The sequence below is a fragment of the Daktulosphaira vitifoliae genome, unplaced genomic scaffold (genome assembly GCF_025091365.1).
Source record: "Daktulosphaira vitifoliae isolate Bord-2020 unplaced genomic scaffold, ASM2509136v1 Scaffold_1, whole genome shotgun sequence".
NCBI lineage: Eukaryota > Metazoa > Arthropoda > Insecta > Hemiptera > Phylloxeridae > Daktulosphaira > Daktulosphaira vitifoliae.
In genome coordinates, this window is record NW_026099572.1 from 34289274 (window position 1) to 34314594 (window position 25321).

Sequence of the window (25321 nt, forward strand, 5' to 3'; positions counted from 1 at the left end):
TATTATTAACAGTCAAGTTTAAAATACAATCTTGACTTGATTATGAAACTACATTTTTTAATCGCAATCGTTGATTAGTTGACATTTTTTTTTACCAGATCAGTGTTATATACTAATAACACTAAAATATAAATAATAAAATTGTTATTATTTTTTTTTGCCATTTTAACGATACAAGTTACGTATTTCATTTTGCGTTTGATTAAGAATAATGGTGTTTTGATACAAATATTCTTATTTTTTTTTTATTAAAACAACGAAGTCTCTAAGCTTTGATGGCAAATCTTCGGCAGACTTGTACGAAACAAATTAAGTGGCAAAATTTGTAACGCATTCAAAGAGAAACTCATTAATTGTAAAAATCAATTCCGACAGACATGTTTTTTGGATTTAGTCATCATGTTTTATGTAGTATCACTGAGAGTTCGATTTCTGGAAGAGACAGTGGGCCAATTTTCATGATGACAATTACACCCGCAACTGACGAATTCTTCGCTCGTATTTGGAGACTTGCGTCGTGGTCTCAATGATACTGGAAATGCAGTTATTTTTTTTGGTGGTTTTTGTTTGATATAACTACCACTATCGTTTTCATCGAAACCAACCCAATTTTCACGGTTACAATATTGCTGTGATGAAATGGTTGCATTTAAACTACGAGTTCTTCTTCGACGGCCAATTTTTGTACACTTTTCCATAGCTGTAGGAGAAGTCAACGATTCGATTTGTACTGAGGATTTTAACCTGAAACATTTACATCATGATAGCTAATAAAAGATTTATTGTGTTAATTATCAATGAAAAAATTATTATTTATAAAATTAAAAAAATATTTTATGTTAATTTCTTATAAATACATACAGCAAAGAGTCTAAAATAGTCAGTAATAGAATTTGAATAATAGTTACCGATGATGGCTTTCTTAAGGTTTTGTCTTTAGGGAGATAAGAATAACAAATTTTTTTACAACTCCTTCTAAAATACATTTTTTCTATATATTTATTTGAATCGTAAGAATCCATATCCCTCATAACACCCCTGTAAGAACGCCCATTTGAGTTCCTTATTTTACCTTTGCTTATTGTGGTACCCTTTATTTGGTAATATAATTAAATTAACATTAATACTACTCTTGGTTGCAATTGGGGTAATTTTTTATTGAGGAGTTGACTAAATAACTATTTTCCATTCAGCCTAAATAATTTTTACATAAAAATTAATATATTATTTTGAAATTTTGGATAGTAGTTGCGATAGTGTACTACTGAATTTTTATATTTTAGTTTCAAAATGTTGACGAGTAAAATTCGTTATGGCATTTCTAGGTATTAGTTTTTACACATATATTAAAAAGAACAATAACTTTTATTAATTTAAACAATGGAAAAAATCGTACTAAATAAATATAAATGTATGTAATTAATAATTGTATTTATTATTATGGAGAGAATCATACAAATTTCTGGTGTAAAATAAGTTTATTTTGTTTATAAATATGTGTGTTTACTTTGGTAGTTTGATTTGAAGTTTGCCCGACACAATTGTGGCTTCCTCAAACGCAGCTGACACAGCGTAAGTTTCTAAGCCAGATGATAAATCCACATTTGTGATGTTACACTTGGTCGGTCTCTCTAGGGAACAAGTACTTGTGTCTGCTGTCCGACTTTTGATAGGTATGATTGGGACAGCAACAGACCTATAATAAAATTTAACGCTAATGTAGTGAAAAAAAAATGTTTTAAACTAAATTAAAGTGCAATCCTTTTAAATTAATTTATAAATATAAGAATTTTACTTAATCGTATTTAATGTTCTTTATTAATTATAATAACTACAGCGTAAATCTATATTTCGTTAAATATAATATATATATATATATATGTTTAAATGCATTTAAAATAAATAATAATTGCTGTTAATATTTATCAAAATTATGAAACGATAAATTATGTTTTTATTATAAAATAAGGATATCCATTAAAACCCTAACCAGAATTGAACAGGCGTTAGTAGTTTTGGCGCAATATCGACTACTATTACTGGACTAATACTGTCATATATCTGGGATAACGTTTTTCCGTACTGACAGGTGAGCACTGGAGATTTGTACAACCAGTATAATGCCAACACTCTGCCAATAATGGCAGCTAAGTACTGATCGTTAATAATGGATTAGTACGAGACGCCAACCAGTACTGCACTAGTACGGGTTAGTCAATGGTCAGTTTCCAGTACTGATGCAATACTACGTCTATTGTAAATACTAGTATCTAACAACGATTTTTGACTGGGAAATAGGTGAGAGTGAGGTTATTTGTTACTAGAGATGGGATTTTTGACTCACTGATATGAATCAGTTCACTCAAATGAGTTGACTCAGTGAGTCAACTCCAAATCCCAACTCCCAAATCGTCGAATCTTTAAAGGCGCGATTCTGACTCGTGAGTTGTAGAAGAAGTTTGTGGAACGCGAATTACAACTCGTAACTCGCAAGGCATACTCATAGAGTGCCTTCTAAATGCGCCTTAATAGTTATCTTAGCTAGATTAATATCAAATATGAAATATCAATGAATTATATTGTTTTACACAAATGTGAATAATAATATATTTTACTCATTGTAAATAATTATTATTTATTAACTACTATTGTAAAATGTTTATTAATGAAATGTAATATTGTATTATTATCAATAATTTTTTATTCATTATTTGTTTATATATATTGGAATTAAATTAAAGCACGAAAGAAATGAGAATCAAATTCAAATTGTATGTACATTATGGAAAAGTAGTTGGTTATTACTAATTAATAATTTTATGAGATAATGGGCCTCAAACCCTGATTTTTACCTATAAGATGGTTGAGCTAATTTGAAGTTAAAACTTCTAATCATTCAATAGTTTGATTCCTTTTTTCTTCTGTTAAAATGAAATTCCATTGTTAACTGGAGATAAATAATACTTTTCTACGCTTGATATTTTAGAATATAAGTTTAAATTTAACAATTATATGAAAATATTTATCAATTATTATGCAAATAACATTACTTTACCAGTTTATAAGCAACAACTAGTTTTAATATAATAGTATTTATTAATTTTATACAATATAATTGTCTGTGTCCATTTAAGTGAGGATATTTTTCATGAAAAAAATTCCATACCTATAGTCAATACTTAGTGTTATTATCTAGTGTTATCTTTATCTAATAAGCATAGATTAACATTTAATACCATAAAATTAACACAAGAAAATAAATATTTTTTTTAATTATCTAGAAATTGAACTACAAAACATCAAGAAGATATTTTGTTACCAAATTATTTCTCAAAATCTATTCTGTAAAATGGCTATTTTAAATTTTTTTATAATTAAATTTTTTTAAATAAAAGAAATATATATATATATTATAATATAAAGAAAGTATTAAAAGAAAGCAATGAAAAATATTCTGTAGATCAAAAGTTACATGATTTGTCAATTTATTATTGGACACCTTGTGAAGTTGAACGAGTGTTACAGTAAATTTTCGAATTTATTGTCACAGTTTACCTTTCTTGTGGCAGTGTAGTTGGTATACTTGGCCAACTCGATTCTTCTTCAACTGAGCTAGGATGGCTAAACAATTTTTTTTTCTCTTCTTCAGTTCCAGTAATAATTAATGAAGACATTGCGGACTCTGAATCGGGGGACGTGTCATCAGATTTAATCGGAGACCTATGTAAAAATGATAAAATTACTGTATTGAACAGTTAAATCTAAATTTCAAAAGGTAAATAACTTGTAGTTTTGTATTGACATAGCTTAAATATAAATGAATAATATGATAAACTGCTTAAAATTTAAATCGAACTTAATGTTTTAATTTGAATAAATAAATTTTAGAACCAAATATCCAAATATTTTTAAGTTTAATTGTTTAATCAAATAATTTTTTGAATTGTATACGAGGTTACAGAACTAGGTAAATTTTAGACCTGTTCATTTGGGTTAGGTAATTTTCTGTAACGTAATCAAATATAGAACTTGTAAAATTATTAAATCATCTTAAGTTTAATAGCTGAATTTGTTGATCATGTTTATTGAAACTAACTGATAACTCGTGATTTATTGAGTCCTAAATCTACTACTTCTCTCCGTACCCTCTGATATAATACGAATGCTTTAAATGCACAGTATTATATTATATTATATACAATAATAACTACGAACATTTATATAGTATTAGATACGCAATATTTATAAATATGGCATAAAATTAGTTTTCAATATTTACATATATCGCTATACCGGAGGTGTGTAAAGAACATCTATTTCTTTTAAGTTTATTTATTTAAACAAACATTAGTAATAAGAATTTTTGTATTGAGTATATATAATTATATATAATTGTATGTATTGAGTACACAGTATTACAGTAAAAAAAAACCATAAAAATAACCACATTTTTATTAAATAAAATTTGTTTAATTGTACCTATTATTTGAATATTGCGGTGATGTTGGATTTTTATCAAAATGATCTTTGTTAATTTTTTTAATACAATTGTAATTCTCAACAGTTTCATTCGTAAGAGTTTCAACAATTTCAATCTTTTGAGAACTAGACAAGTCAATAAACTTCTTAGGCGGCTTCATTTGAGGATTAGTTATTCTGACCAAAGACTGTTTTTCATTACTTTTTGGTTTTGTCGGTTTAATTTCATATGTCTTGCGAACATCCTCTTTGGTGTTATTTAACTCCGAATCACTAACGAACATTTTTGCAGGACTTTCATTGGGTGAATGTAAAGGAATAATAATCGAATCATTTTTGGCCTAATAATATATATATATGTATATATATATACATGTGTGTACGCATATTTTTTTAAAAAAATTGCACGAATATTTTTATATACTTACAAAATCTTGTTTAAATTTGAACTCTACGTTTGTAATTTTTGGATCAATATAGTTTCTAAAATCTGAAGTACTTTTATGTTTTGGTGACTTCTTATTAAGTACCCTAAAACTGCTTGCTCTATGTAAAAGCGATCCAAACAACGAACGACTCGAACCTTTACGATCTTTTGATTTTTCTAGAGTACCTAAAATTAAAAAAAAAATAATTTAGTTCAACTCTCTCGAGTATAATAGTTAATAAAAATTTTAACTATAAAAATTAGTAAACAACACACAGAAAAACCGATTAAGATGGCGAACGGGTAGGCATCTGTTCGTGATTGACAAAAAGTTTCCTTCTACGCTGACTTCTTTCAAGTTTTCACACCCCAGGAGGACTTATATCCGACACATATATTTAAATAAATATAATATGTATAATTTACACATGTTTTTTATTTTATAATTTTTACTTGAGTTTAAACCTCACCTAAAGCATATACAGTAGCTCTTATATCTAAAGTAAGTATATCAATAAAATTTATTGTTTATATTGCTCAAAATAATAAACTTAACTCATTTAAAATATTTGTTGGTTAGTAAAGTTTTTATATTATGATTTTAATATTCAGCGCCATTCAGTCTTCCTATGTATTATCTACCCTATAAAATTAGTTTATTATTGTTATTTTTAATCCCTATAATTAGATATAATTAATTTTACATATGTTTTTTTGAATGAAAGATTAAATTATTTGATTGTTAAAACAATTTAAATGACTGAACAAAATTTTATTTTTTCCATTTTAGAAAGTAAAAAGTATTTAATGGAAAAATAATCGTATTTATATAGTACAGCACATAAAAAATTAGACTACTAAAAAATAACTGAAGTTAATTTTTATTTGAATTAAAATATTTTCAAAATTTATTTTTTACATTAAAGTATTATATATTAATTTCAATTAATATTATAAAACACTGTTGTTTTATTGTTCCATCTGAATTATGCAAATTTTATTTTTGAGTGTGAGAATCCGAATCGGTTACTCTCGTAACAAGTGTTATTCTAAATTTAGATATCACGATTAGCTTTAAAAAAAAATTAATTTATTATTATGCACACTAATTTTGTGGTTAAGAAAGCACTGGGTTATTAAAAATTATGGTTATTATACAACTAAAAACATGTAAAAGACGCCAAACAAAAACCGATAGGTATTTATTGGTTACCGGTTTTTGGTCTGGCTTCATTGGAAGACTCAGAACGCCTCCTGAGGATCTGATCTTGTGATGATGAAGTAACAGTCTCTATTGGACTTGCATCATCTAAGCTTTTTAAAGGTACAATTTTGACCTGATCGTCAGTTTTTGATCTTCCAATATTTTTGTTCATTGCTTGACCCTGAATTGAAGGAGAACATTGAGCTTGTAGATTTACTGTCTGTGGACTTCTAGGAGGAGGTGGTGGATCACATTTTCTTCCCGATAAATCGTCATCTGGTTCGTTGATGAATTTCTGAAACTCTTCAAGTATGCCTGGACTAACCGATCTACTTCGAGGTGTATCGTCAGGATGCAATTCTAGATCGTGTTTTCTAGGCGGTGGAGGTGGCAATAATACATCTTGCCCTTCTGGTTCTACAATGAATTTTTGGAATTCTTCATATATACTAGGAGAGATTGAACGAATGTTACTGGAAGTTGATAATGAAGGACTACCAATAATCGCATTTTTATAAGCAGATGGTGGTAAAGATTTGTGTATAAGGCCTTTTTCTTCGTCATCTGGCTGTGCCATAAACTTCTGAAATTCCTCATGAATAGAAGGAGATAATGATCTTTCAAGATTTGGACTATCTGTAATTCCAGAACCGACAACTGATTGCACTTCACGGCTAGTAATAGAAATAGCGGAAGAACGATTTTTACTCTCTAGTTTTACGACGTTGACGTCTCCGTCTTCTGGCTCTGCTATGAACTTTTGGAATTCTTCGAAAATCGATGGTGACATTGATCTAGAAGAACAGTCTTGATCTATTGATTTTCGCTTCGTCGTATCAACACTTAATTGTTTTCGTAATTTAACAGGTTTTATTGGTAGTCCATCTGCTTCATCATCTGCGCTTGCTATAAATTTTTGGAATTCTTCTCTAATACCTGGAGATCCTGACCGAACCGGTTTTTTTATTCTTCTAGACGATTCTATGGTAGCTGGATCTCTATTAATAAAGTTCAATATAGTTGGATTTGTAAACGGTTTAAGACGCTTAAGACTTGAAGGATTTCCTCCTAAATCATTTGGATCTCCTTTCAATGGAATGTAAATTTGATTTTCCCCACTTATAATATTTTTTGGTCGTGATGATTGTTCGTAAGGAATAGCAACTGGAACATGTTTAGGTGCATTACCTTGGACGATTTCAACATCATCATCGTCAAGGCTTTCTAGAGGAACAAATTTTTGCATTTTTGGATTGTCCAATACAATTTTAACTTTAGTTAAAGACTTAGTTTTTGTTTTCTTTTCTTTTGGAGTTTCCTCCATAGTTGATGATTTTATTTCTCTTGTTTTTGTATCTTTTATTTTTGTTGACTTTTTTACTTTAGCTTTAATTTGATCACTCTTAATTTCTCTTTTAATAGATTCTACGTGTACTTTTTTTGGTTTAGGTTCTGTTTGAGTTTCAATATCAGTCAATTTTGGCCTTACTGTAGGTTCACTAAGATCTTCTTCGTCGTCGTTTACGAGTAGTTGACGATTGGCAAAATGATGGGGTGATTTTGGTCCACAAAATGATGTTTCTAAAATTACTCTATGTGGAGAGGAACCCCGGGAAGCTCTGGAATAATTTGAAGCGGCAGATAGTCGAGAGACAGCTGATGCTACAGATGCTGTAGAATGAACAGAACCTATTGAAGATACACGACTACTTCGGCCACTTATACAAAGAAAACCAGATTCGCTAGCAGTATCCCTTCGATCGGCTGCGAAATCTGTATCCATAGTTGCATCAGAGACCTATAAAAATATCGAAAATATTTATTAGAAACTATAAAAATAAATAAAAGATATTTTTAATTTTTACAGGTATATAAAATACTTTTTAGTTTAATTAATTTATCAACCCCAAAAATAATTTATTATGGTTTATGGTTACACATTAATTTTTTTTATATTTACATGTTTTACTCTTGTTTAAAAATCTAAAAAATCCCCAGATTTGATTTATATTAAAATATACCGCATATTGAGGCTGTAACTTAGATCGACGTCTCCTTATTTCAGATTCAGTTAAATCATGAAAATTCAATTCCTCAGTGCTGCTATGTAAATCAGGTATAATATTTTCTTCTGTATATCCAAGGCCAGATCTTACAGATTCTACTGATTTTCCGTCAGCATCTATCAACATATTAAATTAGTAATAATAAAATATGTTTCCTTATTATTTAATAAAAATTGAAAATATTTATTGCATTTGGAGTATATTAAGCTCAGGAATAATGTTATCTTAAATGTTCTAACATTTTAATTTTATGTTATATATCTTATTTTAACATATTAATTAACATATTTAACTTATATACCGTGCAAGACATTCGTTTAAATTGATTACTATAAGTTTACCAAGACAGTAGTAGCATAAATATTTAGTTTAAAGAGGATTCTTTAAAACTTATGGGAAATAGTCTTAATGTTTACATGAGCATTCTTATTTCAAAATCTTATGTTATACATCATTTTAGAAATAAGCAAGCCAATAATACTATTTTAAAATTTGGATGAGATAATTTGATTTTATTTTTGGCATTAAATCAAATACTAACTTAAAGAAGGTTATTCATCAAATACCCTAGCCAAACCATTTATTCAACTACAGAACCCTATTTAGTGTATATATAATTTACTAGGAGATTTATTTGTCTGGTTTTTATTGTGTAAATTTGATATAATTGATAATACAATATATTTTTGGAAAATATATTTTATTATCAATGATGATGACTTACCGACAAATAATTCTCTTTCGGGGCTACTGTCGTCGTGGTATGAAGAACTGCTGGCTCTAGAAATATCTATCCTGGGGGTATTGGGCATAGCCAAGCATATTGTTTGTTGTCTCGGTGATTTGGTAGGAGTATTGGGTAATTCTTGTATATCTTCTAAGCATGTGATCTTGTTATCTGCATCTGGACTATCTAAGCATATATCCTCACTGAGGTCTTCTGAAGAGGCCAAAGGAGGCAATTTCCCCACAAGATCACGTTTGTCCATGTCACGCTAATGGCACAGTTGCCTACAAATAAAATACATGTTTTTCTAAAAATATAGTGCTTAAAAATATTAAAAAGTGATGGATGATTGAAAGATAGATATTGTACAATAAAATAATGTAACAATAGTTTTTTTTTTTTGAAACGTGCATGATATGTATAAAATGAAAAAATAAAATTATTGAGTTAAAATGAATATTTGCAAGTATTAAATAAAATAAAACCTAAATACAGTACATAAAAAATATTAAAAAATTAAATTGTTCGACAAACTAAATTTGTTGTGTTCGATTTGGTTGTTGAGTTTTAATTGACAATTTTTAAAACCAATCCAAAAATTTAATATTTCAGTTCTATTGTCAAGCTTGAAATTTTTTTAAGTTTTAGGGATTAAAAAGAAATTAATCTAATTTTTGTGTAAGGGTAGATTGGCTAAAAATTAATATTATATGCTTTTTTTTAAAGAGCAAAGTTTTGATAATCTATTATTTTTTTGCTTCGATTCGAAGCTGAGAATTTTACTATGATATTGTTTTTATTTGTGTCTGTTACCCACTTTTTCTCAGCTCTCTCCAACCGATTTCTTTTAATGATACGTCAAAAGATTACAAATCGTATCTAATCGAAGTTATTACCCTCAAAATTAAAAAATTCTCCATAAATAGGGTATATTTTAAAAAAAATAGCAAATTTAAAAATCGATACTTATTTTCAATTTTTTTTTACTTAAAACTACCATAACTTTTTGAAAAATATATGAATAGAAGCTAATTTTTTTATAGATACATTAGGTATATATTTTTTGAAAATCTGACCCTTAACCTGCTCACAAGGGGGATTCAAAATGACAACTTTTTTCACAAAAAATTTACTTTTTCAACTTAATTTTTAAAAATGTTTTGGAAATACTGATACTATTACATATATCTTAAAGTGAATGTAATATACTTTAATATGAAAAAAAATTTCACAGTTTACGTTGTTTTCATGATGAAAATAGTTACAGTATTGAAAAACATGCTATTTTTGTGTTAAATTATCGGTTTGTGTTTTATTTTATTTAAAAATACCCGACATGGGGAGTACACTGATTTACATAAATATTATACAAATCTAATTTACATAGCATCAAAAGTTAAACTTCTTAGAATTTTTTTGCTTCTTTTAAGTTGAGAAAAATAAATTTGAAGTTTGAATTAACTTAAATTGCTATTTTTATCCTCTGAAGAAATGTGATGTACGGTTGAGTCGGTAACACTTGGGTTTTTTACGCTCAAGGTACAAAGTTTGACCCACAAATGGGTTTTGATTTTTTTCTAAATTCTTTTGAGTTAGAAATAAAATGTCAACTCATTTGATTTTTCTCATTTCTATTCAATAACTTCAATGATTATCATGAATATAGAGTATTGGAACAAGCTCTTTAATTTTTATACATGTTTGTTATAGAAGTGACGAAATAAACTACTATATCATTTATTATTATTATTTCTCCATAAAAATTACAATATTAATTTAATACTATATTTAATTTCTATAATAAATATTTATTCATAAATTATATTTTTAAATCTAAGAACTACTAGTAAGGATATAATTAAGGAGATAAGATTTGATGTTGCTTTTTAGATAATCCATCAATTTTTTAAAATTAAACACTATCTACAGATTTGCATCGAAGCGTTTCTTAAGATAGTAATTTTAATCACTGTCTGATATCATCTATACTTGTCCCAACTATGCGACGTCCACACTGAGCAGCGACCCCACTGTGCTACCGATTTTAGTTTAGTTAGTTATGTTGAATACATATTTTTTTAACTGTACTAGGTGATAACTCGGTGAGAATTACAAATTATATTCACTGTTTCAGCAGTTAATTGTTATATAAGTATTCTATAATGCTGTATATAACGTTAATTTTATAAATACATAATGAACAAATATACTTTGTTATTAAATATTAACATTTAAATAATGAAGGAAATACAAAGATTAAGGAATTCATGACTGTTAGAATATATTTTATAGTTTAAATGATTAGATTTTATTAAAAAAATATGGTGTACAAGTTACGCTATTAAACTAGCTATGTAATAAAATTAATGTGTTTATTTAGTTTAACCTAAAAATTAAATAAAAGTTACATTTATAAAGAAAAAAGTTTTTTGATAGAATAATTGTAAAATTCTAATTATATTGCAACCAGTGGGGCTTGGACGATGGGACGATCGCACCCTAAAATTAATTGTATTCTTAATTCTACATTTTAATTAAAAATGCAAATTTTTAAATAGTAAAATAGTTGTAATACATTTGTGGTGTGCGAACATTTAAGTTCTTTCCCTCAGTATATTCAGGTACGCATGAACACACGAGAATAACCCAACCAACAGCGTCGTCCGAACAACATGCAGAAACGTATAATATAAGCGAGGCGCCTATTGTGTGCGTGCGGGTACAGTTAAGCTGCGATCTTATGTGCGGGTTTTGGACGACCGGCAGCGTCGTCCATACAGTAAAATATTAGTATATTGCTATATTGGGCAATTTATTTTTAGAATTAACTACTTGTACGCTCGTCGTTATTCGTTTGCTATAATAGTGTAACCGCTATTATTATTATTTTCATTTCTATTTTCTACTGCGACCTTTAAAATAATATGTGTATTGTGTTTTATTTTATTATATTTAATTTGACAATTTTTTATATCTATAACTAGCGGTATTATATTTAAAGTCGTACCCTCACCACCAGCACCCACGAGCCAGCTGAATATTTACTTGAAACGTTTATGATTAAGATTAATTAAACAGTCTTTTAACGTTATCAGTCATAAACAATAGGATTTTCACACTAAGCAATATATATATATATATTCGTAAACAAATTTAATTACAAATGTTAATTGACTTTTATAAGTCTTTATACAATAAGCTTGTCACAATGATGTTATTAAAATTATAATAGAGGATTGGAATTTTTAAATTAGAGGCTTCTGTGAAACAGAATATTTTGTGCTGTTGTATAAATATACAAGTTCCTTGTATTATTAATAATAGTCAAATCGATTTTTATGACATGCTAAAGCGATTATAAATTAAAGTTGTTAATATGAATGAAAACTTGGAAAAATAATGGTTTTTACATTGAAATATATTTTAAATTGATTTAATATTTTGTTAAATAATTATTATATTATATGAAATTCTCAAAGTCGATTGAATCACCTGGCTACTGTAGAAATGGCAAAAAAAAAGGATTATAATAGATATATACACGAGTACTACAAATACTATGTGTTTTATACGATAATAGATGTGTGACGGTGCTGCTGCGGCGATGGCATTGAATTATCGATTCGACGGGTCTCGACGTCAGTAAGACCCGACAACGACCTACAACTCGGCCACTCGGCTACACGCTCGGGGAACGAGTACCTGCTGCTGGCTGCTTTTGACATAATAATATTATAGTAAACGGATTCCCTGCGTACGGCCACCGTAAGATTAAAAATAGCCTCTGTTCTTATAGTTGAGTGCTTTTAGTGTAGATTTATTGAGACTAGCTTAAAAATTATATTATGTCACAGGACAAAAGATAATCATTTTTTAAAGATTTTTCAATTATCACTCCCATTAAAGGGCTCTAAATTTTGTTTTGACTCACCAACAACTATGACTACAGTATATAACATCAATATTTATAGAATCTTGTAAATCGACTTTTATTAGACCATTGCATTATTTATATAATCGCTTTCTTTCTGATTTTATGTTTCCCAAATCTCAGTTGGAAAAAATAACAAAATGACAAAAAAACATTTGTCACTCCTATTTTCAAAACGGGCTTGAAAAATAATTTTTGGAACTATAAATCAATATCCAAATTGTCTATTGTACCAAAAATATTTGATGCAATCACCACTAAAAAGTTAACTAATTTATTAACAAATTTTATTAGTGAATCACAACATGAATTTTTACCCTTGCATTCTATTACATCTAACCTCATAATTTGTCAGTTTAATTTAGTTTATTATAGATGTTTTCAAAGAGCGCTCAACAATATTAATTGTGATTTACATAAATGTAAATCCTTTTAAATTAGTAGAATGGTTTGAAATTGGATTGCTTCTTACTTACTAATCGAACACAAATTGTAAATTTATCTTTTCATACATCAGACGAATTAAGCGTTTTAACAGGTTAACTTCAAGTGATCCTATAGGACCATTATTATTTTTAATATTCATAAGTTATTTGACTCTAGTTTTAAAAGAAAATTTTAAATATCTATTTTCTGTGGATGACGTAAGATTTTAGAAGAAATAAAATTTTTTATAATTATTTTGATAATTTAACTCTTATATTCCAATTTGAATTGTTGAACATTTAGATTCTCTTTTGTTAGAACAGTAATTATATGACATTATGTTTATGTATTATTTATTTAATAATATTACAATATGTCCTGAGCCTTTAGCTCAAATTGGCTTTCGAATCACATCTTTTGATTACAGAAATCAAAACGTTTCTCTAATTATTTTCTTTAAATATAATACCAGTAATACCATACGATTACTTTTTAGAATAATTAACTTATCTGAGAATATATTTGAGTTATACAAGGTGTTCAGTAAGTAAGGAAAAATGTCAATTGTTATAAACAATGAAAATAATAGAAACTCGTTTCTTTACTTACTAAACACCCTATATAATTAAATAATAAAATATAAAAATCTTTTTATCTTGTAAATATATAACATTTTATTTTTATAGCTTTAAAGTTTTACAACAAATAATAACAATAACTTAAACTTATGATTGATACAATTGACATTTTTACGAAGTAGTAATGTTGTGAATCTGTTTCTAATAAAAAATCAATATTATAAAGTTTTTAAAGAAAGCTTTTTCATTATTACACCAAGTTGTAGTCGAGTCATGATGCAAATTCATGATAGAAAGTTTAATTTAGTAAAACAACTTAGATATCTGACATTTAGGATGTCTCTGTCAAATTGGTTGCATTTGCATATTTTTGAATTGACCTGTATTGTTATTGTTAAACCCATCGGCTCTAGCTAAACTGGGTTCAAGGAAACCATATAAATTTTTAATTTATAAGGTTTTTCAGTTTGTATAGCTTACATGTATATTTAATTTAGAAATATGGTTTTTGATTAGATTCTGTGGTAAAAGACTCTTAAAACTGTGTCTCTCAATAAAAAAAATCATTAGTTTTTTTTTCTAAATACTAACTACTCAACACTATTATTATCTACCTAAAAATGAATAGTATTCAGTGAATAGGCAAAAGGATTTGTACCTCAGATTGCAAATTTGTCTCAAAAGTCTTGAAGATAAAATTAGTTACTAATCAATTGAGTTAAGGTTATTTGTATTTGCACACTGAAGCCTAGTTAAAATTTATCAAGTTAAGTAAGCAAAACTGCATATACTCGTATATACTTTTTGTTTTTAGAATTACACAATCTATACAATGATACGTACGATAAGTATAAAAAATAATAATATGATTATTTTGAGAAGTAAAATTAACTAAAATTTGATTTAAAAATGCATGCTTAATTTTGTATATTGTATTACGTAACTGTAATATTACATGTATGAATTCATAAAGTGCTGGAGGTCTTATATTATTATCATTGTTTTTAGTTGTGTTAAAAGCAGTAGTTTTGATACTAAATGCCTACTGCGCGTAAAGTTTTTGCTACAGGATACGTTTTTAACGCAGCAGGCAGTTGACCAGCAGATAAAGACGTTTCTGTAAATTGGATTATTATTATTTATACGTAGGCACAATAATTTCTTGATACAACATGCTTAATAATATTGTTATACTTATAACCCATACATAATAAATTACATTTTTATTCTTTTTATTTTACATTCTTGTAAAACATATTTTATATTATAAAATAGAGTTTGAACGTAGTAATGTCAAAGAAAAATTATTTTGCTTGACAATTGATATTATCATGTTTAGTATTCAAACTTCGTTGCTGTTATTAAGATGAAATGCATTGGTTTTATTGACACACGCACTTTTATTCTTTGAAAATTCCTATTATTCTTATATACTAATTTAACTTCTGTTCACGTCCATTAATAATAATATAATAATTATTTAAATAATATTATAAAACATAAAAACAAGGATAAATTTTGTAATAAAGTCTGTTCTTAATTAAACACTGTTCGCTCTATTATCAAAAAACCTAACTTACTACCTAGGGACGGTAGACACGAGTGAAAACTTTTACTAATAAATATTAATTATTTATTGAAATCAAACTTAAAAATGGCAAAATTAATTCAAACGATGTATGATAAATAAGTATAATTAATTTTTTACAAAATCGGTTCTTTATTATGTTTTCATTTTTACACGTTACACTTCCTCACGTATATAGATTTATGCATATAGAATGTATAAAGATATACTAGATAATAATTGTCAGTGTCGCCAATTTGTTTCACTTGTTTACCCCATGAAATCCAGAACCTCCCAAGAGAAGTTTTCACTCAAATATAATTCAATATTATAAATATTAAAGCAAATATTAAATTATAAAGCATCGGTATGCTTAATGTATTAGACAGAATTGATCATAATATTTGCTGGCACGACTTTATGGAAAAGAATTTTTGATTAACACCATCAATCATCATTCGGGTCATAATATTATACGTGTTTATTTGTCCTTTAAAAAATTATGTTATTGCTAACTATAACTAAATATTTTTATACTATTTTTTAAATTTTTATTTGTAATAAAAATTGTCAATATTTTTTTCTTAAAATAACCATTATATAATTTTTTTAAATTTTGAAAGTACTGCAATCTTGTATTTTTTTAATAAATAATATTTTATTATTATATTAAGGTTTAATTATTTTCTTTATTTAAATTGTATATAAAGTTCAAAAAAATGTTCGTTATTGGTTCTTATTTTTTATGTAATAGCATATATAAAAAACTCTGAAAAGAATTCTTGCCAATTTGTGTTGAATTTATTGATTAAAAAAGAAAGTGAATCATTCAATATAAGTATAATTTTATAAATTTATTTAATTATGATGAGTTACAATTATTTTGTACTTAAGGAATATATATTAATAAAACAAAAATGTTCAATAATACCTAGAAACACTAATACTGCTACAAAAACACAGCTTTACAAAAAGCCATAGCTATTATATTTTTGAACATTAATCGTAAATTATGTATTTTTAAATTGTACAAAATATTAAATAAGTAATATTTCCAATAATTTATTTGTTCGAGTACATTGTTTTTCAATCTTTTAAACTTTTAATTCTTCAATAAATTTAGTTTTCAGGTAAGGATAAAGTATAGGGGAAAAAAGGGACATGGTTACCAGGTCTACGAGTAATAGGAATACAAAGAAAAAAATCTTTGTATTTCGCCCAATTGATAAAAAAACTTAAAAAAATTCAAAGTTATATTATTATTATTATTAATTTTATTATCACGTGTAGTTTTTATCTGTGTTGTATTTAAAACATTAATTACAGTATTTTCTGATATTTCGTTATGAGACTCTAAATAGGTATAATCAAGACCTGGAAGATTTTAATTAAACAGATTAGCAATAATTAATTTTCACAGATACAATTTTCTTAATTGATAATATAAAAATATAATATTTTAGTTATCAAGACAATTATTTTTTAAGTTTGATCTTAAATTGAATCAAATTTATTTGTGTATTTTACAGAATTTTCAATAAAAGACTAACTTAATAAGTTGTTAGTTAACTTTGGATTTGAAGTATCTACAATTTTCTTTTGACGTAAATTTATTCTGAACTTTGGTTGAGTAAAATTTTAGTGATAATTTAATTATTAATTACAAATATACTTCAATGAAGTCACCACGTGGAAAATTATTTTAAATAATTTGTCGTCTGCAAAACACAATCTGAGGGGCAATTGATTTATAAATAAAAAGTACGAAATGTTAAATGGAAAAATGGGCATGTTGGCATTCATGCGAAATTTGATGACTGTCATTTATTTATAGGTATTATTTTTACAATTCCTTAAATATATGCGGATAAACGATCGAATGTATTGGCAAACGATTTCTATAGAGTTTATTAATGAAATGTGTTTATAAATATTGAAACACTGACCGAGTAAAATCACGGAGGGGTTCCATACTGTGCGGTTCAGATTAATGATCATAAGTAATGGTTTTTAAACGATTAATAACGCTCGACAAAATGAGTTTTCAAGAATATAATTTAAAAAATACAGTTTAACATGGTTTTATATTTCACAACATTCTTCATGAACCTTATTAAATTTATTAACATTTAGAAGTATTTATGGTTAAATGGGGAAGTTCTGATGTTGTATTTCTTCTGCCAAGAAAACTAGTAATAACTTGAATTGAAACGAACAATTTTGTGTTTCGATACGAGTATTATGACTTGCTCTTATTGAAGTGGTGATACTAAATTTGAAAGAACACGTGTCATACAAGTACACATATTGTGAGTATGTTGTTTCCACTGTTAAAATCAATTATGTTGAAACTAAGTAGCATGTTGTACGCTTTTTATAGTTTTTACACAGAATAATAGTGGAGAAACACATGCAAACGAGGAATTACTAATAGTTGTGCGTGTACTAGTTTGTTTTTGTTTTATAGTATAGAAAATGAGAATTCAACCGCATTGGCATCGTTGTAGCTAACGCGAGTGGGTATATAGTTGAAGATAAATTAGGATTTGTTTATTTTTTAATGCTTCTTTGGCTTTAAGCCACTGTACACGACTCTAACAGTGAACTGATGTAAAGTAATTAAATTGCATATTGTGTCTGGGCTAATAAATTAAATTTAGATTACAAGGCTCGAACGTCAAAAATAATTGACTGTGCAAATAAAGTATTTCTCAAATGAATATATGTATTTCGTCTTAGTTCAAACTTAATAGTACTAAATGCTGAGTTTGTTTCCGTAAAATGAACTTGTGTTGGTCGAAATAAGCTCATACTTTCGAAATCACGACCTCACNTCTCAAATGAATATATGTATTTCGTCTTAGTTCAAACTTAATAGTACTAAATGCTGAGTTTGTTTCCGTAAAATGAACTTGTGAAATAAGCTCATACTTTCGAAATCACGACCTCATATAACATCAAATAATTTTGCCTTTCATGTATAATCATGAATGTGGTAAATTAATGGGATGTAATAAAAACAATTATTCTTCAATTCCGCGTTGTCGTATTGTCAGTACTTATATATGCCAGTAAATGGGTACTTTATATTTTGATCTTTCGCTGTACCACGTTAATGGGGATGACATTCAAAACCTAATTCTACCTATTAAGGACATTCATTGATTCCCTTGAACACATTGAAAGTTTTAACATTAACTGATCACTCCTAAATATTGAAAAAATTTTGAAATTGTTGACATAATACAAAATATAGACAAATTAAAAGTATTTATACAAATAATTTGAAAGTTAATTTCCATTATCTATATATTTCATCTGAACTTAATAATAATTATTACGTAGATCTATTTGCTGATGAGAAACATAATTATATTGAATCACCTAGATACTATATATCTATTTAATTGATGTTTCCTTACAAATTTAATTCGATTGTGTTGATTTTAATAACATGATTACATTGAAGATGTTACGATTGAATGTTTCAAAGGAATCCTAACTCCAAAGATATTTTCATAAAGGAATGAATGCGAAAAAGTTACATAACATTAACGAACTAACAAGAAATAAAATATAAATAATATATCAAAAAAAATCTTATCTGCATTTGACAGAATGGTAAAATTAAATAAAAAATTGATTTCAAATGGTGTTTATAAGCTAAAAAGAAGTTCAAATGATGCAGAATTCGAAATTTTACAAACTATAAAAAATGTGAAAAAAATTGAGTGAGTGTACAAATGACTTTCATCATTGCTAAGTTAATTATGAAACGAATTGGTAAAATATAAATTGAAACCCATACTAGATATTGTCTCAAAAATAATTATAAATTAATTACAAATAATAACTTTTATTGTTTCAATGTATTCTGATAAGCAGTATATCAAGATATTTAAATTTTCTTGTTTCTCTTTTACTTATTTTTTCTTAAACTTTTTGTACTCGAGTCAAATATTTTGTCATTATATCAATTATACGAAATATTATAAAATGTTTCTTTTGGTGAAATATTACCAACTAATATTTATAAAACGTTTATATATTTGTTAAGTCAATATTATGTTTAATATCTTTGTTCGTTACATACTCCGTAGAACACAGATAAAATAAAGGCATATATTTTTAATGTTTATGTGTGAATATGTGAATCATGAAAGTTTTTAATTACTCTGTTATAATTGTAGTTCAATTTGTTGTATATTATTAAATATTAAAACACGTTCGTTGTTATTTAATTATTAGGCGTGTTGAACACTTACACGATTTAATATATGCATTGAAAGATAATGTGTTTATATTGTAAATAGCTCGGAAAAACAATTTAGATGAAACAAAACAAAATTCATATGGTAAATTTACAAATATACGATTGGGTTTATAGTCATTTAACTTAATCGTTTTATTCTGCTATTCAAAAATAGTATTAATAAATAAATGAAAAATCATTTTATTTAAAATTGGATTTTTATTATTTTTGTCCCCATTAAATTTTAATACAATCTAATCATAATCATTAAAATGAATTTCAAAAACAAGGAGTAGAAAGACTTAAGTTTTTTTTATATGATATGCCAATATTAAATTTGTTAGATATTCAAGTGATCCCTAAATGACGAATGTTTAGAAAATTTTGGCCCAGATTCAAATTTTTGACTATTATAATTCGCTATTAACACTTCGAAACATTCATTTTTATAAACGACTTAATTGTGTTTATAATAATATTTACAAATTACAATTATTCGAAAAACTCGTTATTATTTATACAATAATGAATTTTAAACGAGTTTAGGGTTTATATAGAACGATTTATTTATTGCTGATCACTTAATTTCTCCTGAAATAGAAATAATTTTGAAATTTTTTTTTCTCTCATTAGCAGTATTTTTTTTTTTTTTTTGATTTATAAGTGATCTAAAAAATATTTAACACATTCACATACTTATAAATAAATAATACAAAATAAAGCTAAAAAATAAAATCCTGAAAATTATCATTATTTTAGAAGAAATCTGATGATGGTTAACAATAGATCAGTCATACATTTAATCACCATGTAATTTTTTCTTAAATCTTAAATTTAGCAAAAATTGTTATTATACGTAATTACTCAATTGGATGATTAATGAATTGATTTTGTGGTGTGTTTTAGTTAGAGTCTAAATTTAAATCTCCAAACGCAAAGAGTTTGATGATATTTAAAAATTGATCGGTATATAATTTAATAATAATCATTAATTAATGTTCAATTAGATTTACTTAACTAGGTCAATCTGATTACGTTTTTTATTGATGATGAAAAGGCGTAGGTCTTAGGTACTAATATAGAATTTGAAGACGTTTATTCAAACTTATTTTAACTCATGAGTAATTCATTGAGTACCCATTGGAGTCTACGTAATTAGTTGATATGTAAGTAATACTAATTTTTTTCAATAAATTTTCTTATATTCGACATGTATTATAATGAACTTTATGCTTGAGTACAGCAATGTTAAATTACATTTCTTATTTCAAAAATAATTTACAATTTTTTCTTAGCCACTTAAATCAACCGTGGCCGTATACAAAACTTCAATGAACAAATGGCTTGCACGGGTTTAGAACATCTATCTGGCAACAAACATTTTATGGCGATTTTTTTTTAGTTGCACGTATGTGAAAAAAGCTACAGATTTATGGATTGATGAGCTGAAGAGTTTTAAAACCATGTTTTGGACATATACGGTCTGAGATGCATTTGTAGTCTAAGATATACGTACCCACGTCGTCGAAGTGATGACGGGTTCCATGTCGATCGGCGACGCCCCACACGCCGTTTTTGCAGCAATCACCGTGCCCTTAGACGCGCAACTGGGTCTCGTAACTGTATTTGTGGGGAAGGCCCTAGATAGGAGAAAGCGACAAAGCCAGTTGAAGCGTCACGTTGTACGGACGAAGAGAAGTGCGGGAGACGGCGACCGCGACGATGAGTGACTTCACTCAACGGCTATGACGTGTGTACCGGACGCGTGGACGGGCCGACTACTGGACGTTCCGGCGTTATGCTACTGCTGCTAGTGCTGCTGCTGTCTCCGTTGCTGACGGGCGGCTAACGGCGGCGTTTGCGCGCTTTCAGTCCACTTGCCGCCCCGATTAATACGCATACCCGAACTTTTGGCCCCGCTGACGACGCCGTCCCGTCCCGTCACGTGAAACAAGCCGCTATAACGATCGATTTGCGCACGCACCACCGCTACCGTTCTAGTCTGCTCGTAGAGCCCTTCACACTCTTCTCTTTACATCACGTCGATGTGCTGGCAATAAATGGACATACGGCAAATAGCCATACGGTCACGACTGTACACATACACACACATTAACTATCGTCGACCTTTTACGTGCACGTATAGACAGTCAAGGTAATAGTATTTTTACCTCGATGGTAAAAAATACACGTGAAAAGCTCTGCATTTAGTTAACAGCTTTAATAAAAACTGTTTCTCAGTAAATACTTTAAAAATTATGATTTTAAGACAAAATTATAAATAACAAAAAGAATAACCGTAGTGAAAACTAAATAAACATTCATGAATAAAATATTTCATTGTGTATGTTAAAATAATATGATATAGTCAAATGATAAAACATAAAGGAACTAATGTAAAACCAACAGTTTTGTAAAAATAAAACGTGATTATTGTTGATTCTCCAGTTATTGTACTGTCACACACATGCATTCGTGTGATAATTTATTATATTGTTGTAAATTTTGTGCATTGAACTTTGGTCGATGAGCACTATACCAACGCTGTGTATGTATACTATTTTATTTGTAAGGTGGCTACGTATAAGGGGAAAGGTCGTTAAACGAAAAAGTTTGATCAATTTTCAAAGTGAACGAATAGTTTTAACTTCAAAATATAAAAACCTTTTCAGTTTTTCATCTGAGAAACCGTATAAGATTATTAATTTACAAATTTTTAATAAGTGTGTAGGGTACTCAAATAGCACACATATTCATAATGTTATGTTGTGTAAAATATACTTACTATGAATTCGTGAAATTATGAATATCTGTTTAAATGTTAAAAGCTTAGCGTGCATTATCTTTGTTTAAATCACAGTCTAGGGCGGATCCGTTTACAGGTCAAAAATAAAAATTGAGAGGTTACTATACATTACTAAAAAGTCCAATCCAACTTTAAGTATATACTATGAATAATAAGTGAGCTCATTTTAGCTGTGAGTGTCATGACTGCAATACTACTCATCTTAAAAAAATAAAATAAAAATTATTATTTTTGTAAATTATCTAGATCTTTATATTGAACAAACAGAAAATCTATGAAATAAGAATAATTAAAATATAATATTTATATTAAAATTAAAAAATATTTTTAAATTACATGTAAATCGAATGAATTTTATTTATTAAGTTCAAATAAACAAAAAGGTTAAGCATTTAGTTATAAAAATAAAATAAAAATGTTTAGAATTAAAACTTAATTGGACGTAATTTAAGCCAAAATTTAGGGGTCGTAAAACTTAATACATTTTTGTAGAAGGCTATTAGCGTTTCTCAATTCCTTTCATCGGTTTTGAGTTTTATACTAATATAAATAAGTCCAAAAAAATTCGCTCGCGATCTAGACGACTATTTACTACATACTTGTCCCATTTCAGTGAGGTTCAGAGTGCAAAAACACAATTACTAGCTGTACTTACCTGCGTTACAAATCCACTCAGAGTATTAAAATGAATGTGACTCAATAAATACTAATCCTAAAGTTGTAATCGATCATAAAATATTTCCACAAGAAAAGTGTTAAAAATGACTATTTCAAATTTTTCAATAATTAAAAAATAATATTTATATTTTTGATCTTCTATTTAAAATTTTCATTTATACTAGTAGAGCAAAAATAAATTAAAAACGATAATTACATCCAAACAACTTATAATTGCTCTTTCATAATGTTAAATCATTATTAAATACAGTATTTGGCTTCATAAAAATAATAAATAATTATTACAAGTATTAAAAATAAACAAATAGAATTAAAAAATTAATGGAAAATCATTAAATTTAAAGTATCTACTTCAGTAATAAGGACTTTCATTAAAAATTTATCCACGATGAATAATATAAATCGTAAAATAAAATTATTACTAAAGTGCTTAGTGTAACATTAAAAAACACGACAAAAATAAAAATGTGATATTTGTTGTCAACTTGAGGCGGACACACACACCAATCGTAGTCAATATAAGTATAGTAATAATAGGAAAGACATGATTATAAATAGTTCTTTATGAAAGATAAGGTAGTCTATAGATATCGCAGTCGATAAGCAAACGTAAATTTAATTAGAAAATCACAATATACTTATCTGCATTGAGTGGTTCTCAGTCAATAAAAATTTTTTTTTTAGTTAATTGTTAAATCGATAAACATAACGAATTAATAAATTAAATTATACAATATTTTGCTTATATAATTGAATAAAAATTTATTATTGACCACCTTTTAATTTGAAGGACAGCGAAAGATTTAAGTGGTTGATAAATGATATTTTTTCGACCTATAATTACGCCCCTTTAGACAGTAACGTAAGACTGATGTATAAAATCAAAATCCAAGTACTTTGTCGATTTCAACTATTGGAAATAATTGATCGTATTTAACACATTTTAAACAGTGTCGATGCTACTACTATTCTTAAGTTATTTATTCATAAAGTAAGAATACTAAAGAAGCATTTCAAACTATCTAGTGCTCTTTACGGCTCTTTGTGTCGCACTATTAGGTTGAAGAGTCGATCAAATGGTAGCCTAAAGTGTGGTTTTAATTTAAATATACTTGTATAAAATAAAATTTCATAATATGTTATAGGTATAGTGAAGTATCATTTTGTATAAACTAATTTTATTTTAACTTATTCTTTTGTTAATTTTTTTATAAATTTTGGTAGGTACCTGAAATTCATTATAAAGTTATATGCTACTAGGATCCAAAATGTGAAGGTATAGGAAGTCTAGAGTCATTTATTAAATATTTTAAGTTTAAAGAACGTAGCTGCTTTACCGAATTTACATTAGTAACTTTTAAATACCTCGAATAGGGGTTTCCAAATGTGTCCCGTAGACATTTTAAAATAATACCTATTGTGTCCTATTATATGTTAAGTACGTGTAACTTGAACTTTGATATCCTGCGAAAATTTTACAGAATCCCAATATTGCATTTCAAAAATATTAATTGACGACCCTTGCTCTAAAAAACTATTTTACATACAACTATTATCGATTGGTTATTTTTTATTACAGGGTTTAATTTTAGATAATATGATCAGCACAAGCCTTTTACAAGAGTTCATTTTTGTAATCGTTATAAGAAATTTTTTTTTTAACGTTACCTTAAAAACTGCCGTAAAGCATTTTATACGTTTATTAAGTTATAAAATAAGTTAAGTATATTCCCTATTTGTCAACTTACCTTAGGCAATTTAAAAAAATTAAAAATGAATTTTATTATATTTTTTATTGTATACAAAAATTTGTAGATAACACAATGTGTTACTTACTATTATGTATGTAAACATAACAATAATACAACCACCAAATGTGTTACGACTGTTCATTGTTAGGAAACAGGAAAATATACAAATATATGAATTATTTCTTAATTGTTTGTCAGTTGTTTTGTTATCTCGGAACAATTAATTTTTTTATTAAATGAACTTTTATTTTTACTGTATTTTATTAATACATATTAAATTGTCTCTGTGCACAATTTGTAATCCGTTTCATGTATAAATAACCCCTGAAGTGGGAAATTGATCATTTCAAAAGAGCAATTTATGTTTAGTATTCTAAGAAAAAGTTAATCATAATAAATTCTAACAGGTGAAGTGAAAATATTAAAGAA

General features: G+C 27.2%; 1 protein-coding gene across 2 annotated transcripts; it reads right to left on the reverse strand.

Annotated features, from left to right (window-relative positions):
- Positions 1 to 147: 147 nt before the first annotated feature.
- LOC126897337 (uncharacterized) lies at positions 148 to 21641 on the reverse strand. 2 transcript variants are annotated; one of them, XM_050670873.1, is made up of 9 exons: positions 21174 to 21641; positions 8901 to 9187; positions 8132 to 8292; positions 6120 to 7908; positions 4908 to 5092; positions 4480 to 4820; positions 3556 to 3720; positions 1508 to 1696; positions 148 to 744 (listed from the first exon to the last, which is right to left on the reverse strand). In XM_050670873.1, the coding sequence occupies exons 2-9, from the start codon at positions 9163 to 9165 to the stop codon at positions 405 to 407; spliced, it is 3435 nt and encodes a 1144-aa protein (XP_050526830.1). In that variant the 5' UTR covers positions 9166 to 9187; positions 21174 to 21641; the 3' UTR covers positions 148 to 404. The 2 variants fall into 2 exon arrangements, with proteins under 2 accessions (XP_050526830.1, XP_050526838.1); XM_050670881.1 differs by lacking the exon at positions 8901 to 9187 and having other exon boundaries at positions 21174 to 21639.
- Positions 21642 to 25321: the final 3680 nt, after the last annotated feature.

Coding starts and splice junctions, on each gene's coding strand:
- LOC126897337 (XM_050670873.1), bottom strand. CDS start 9,165: ATGGACAAACGTGATCTTGTGGGGAAATTGCCTCCTTTGGCCTCTTCA. Junction 8,293..8,900: donor CGAAAGAGAATTATTTGTCG/GTAAGTCATCAT, acceptor ATATGTTGATAG/ATGCTGACGGAAAATCAGTA. Junction 1,697..3,555: donor ACTACACTGCCACAAGAAAG/GTAAACTGTGAC, acceptor ATTTTATTATAG/GTCTGTTGCTGTCCCAATCA.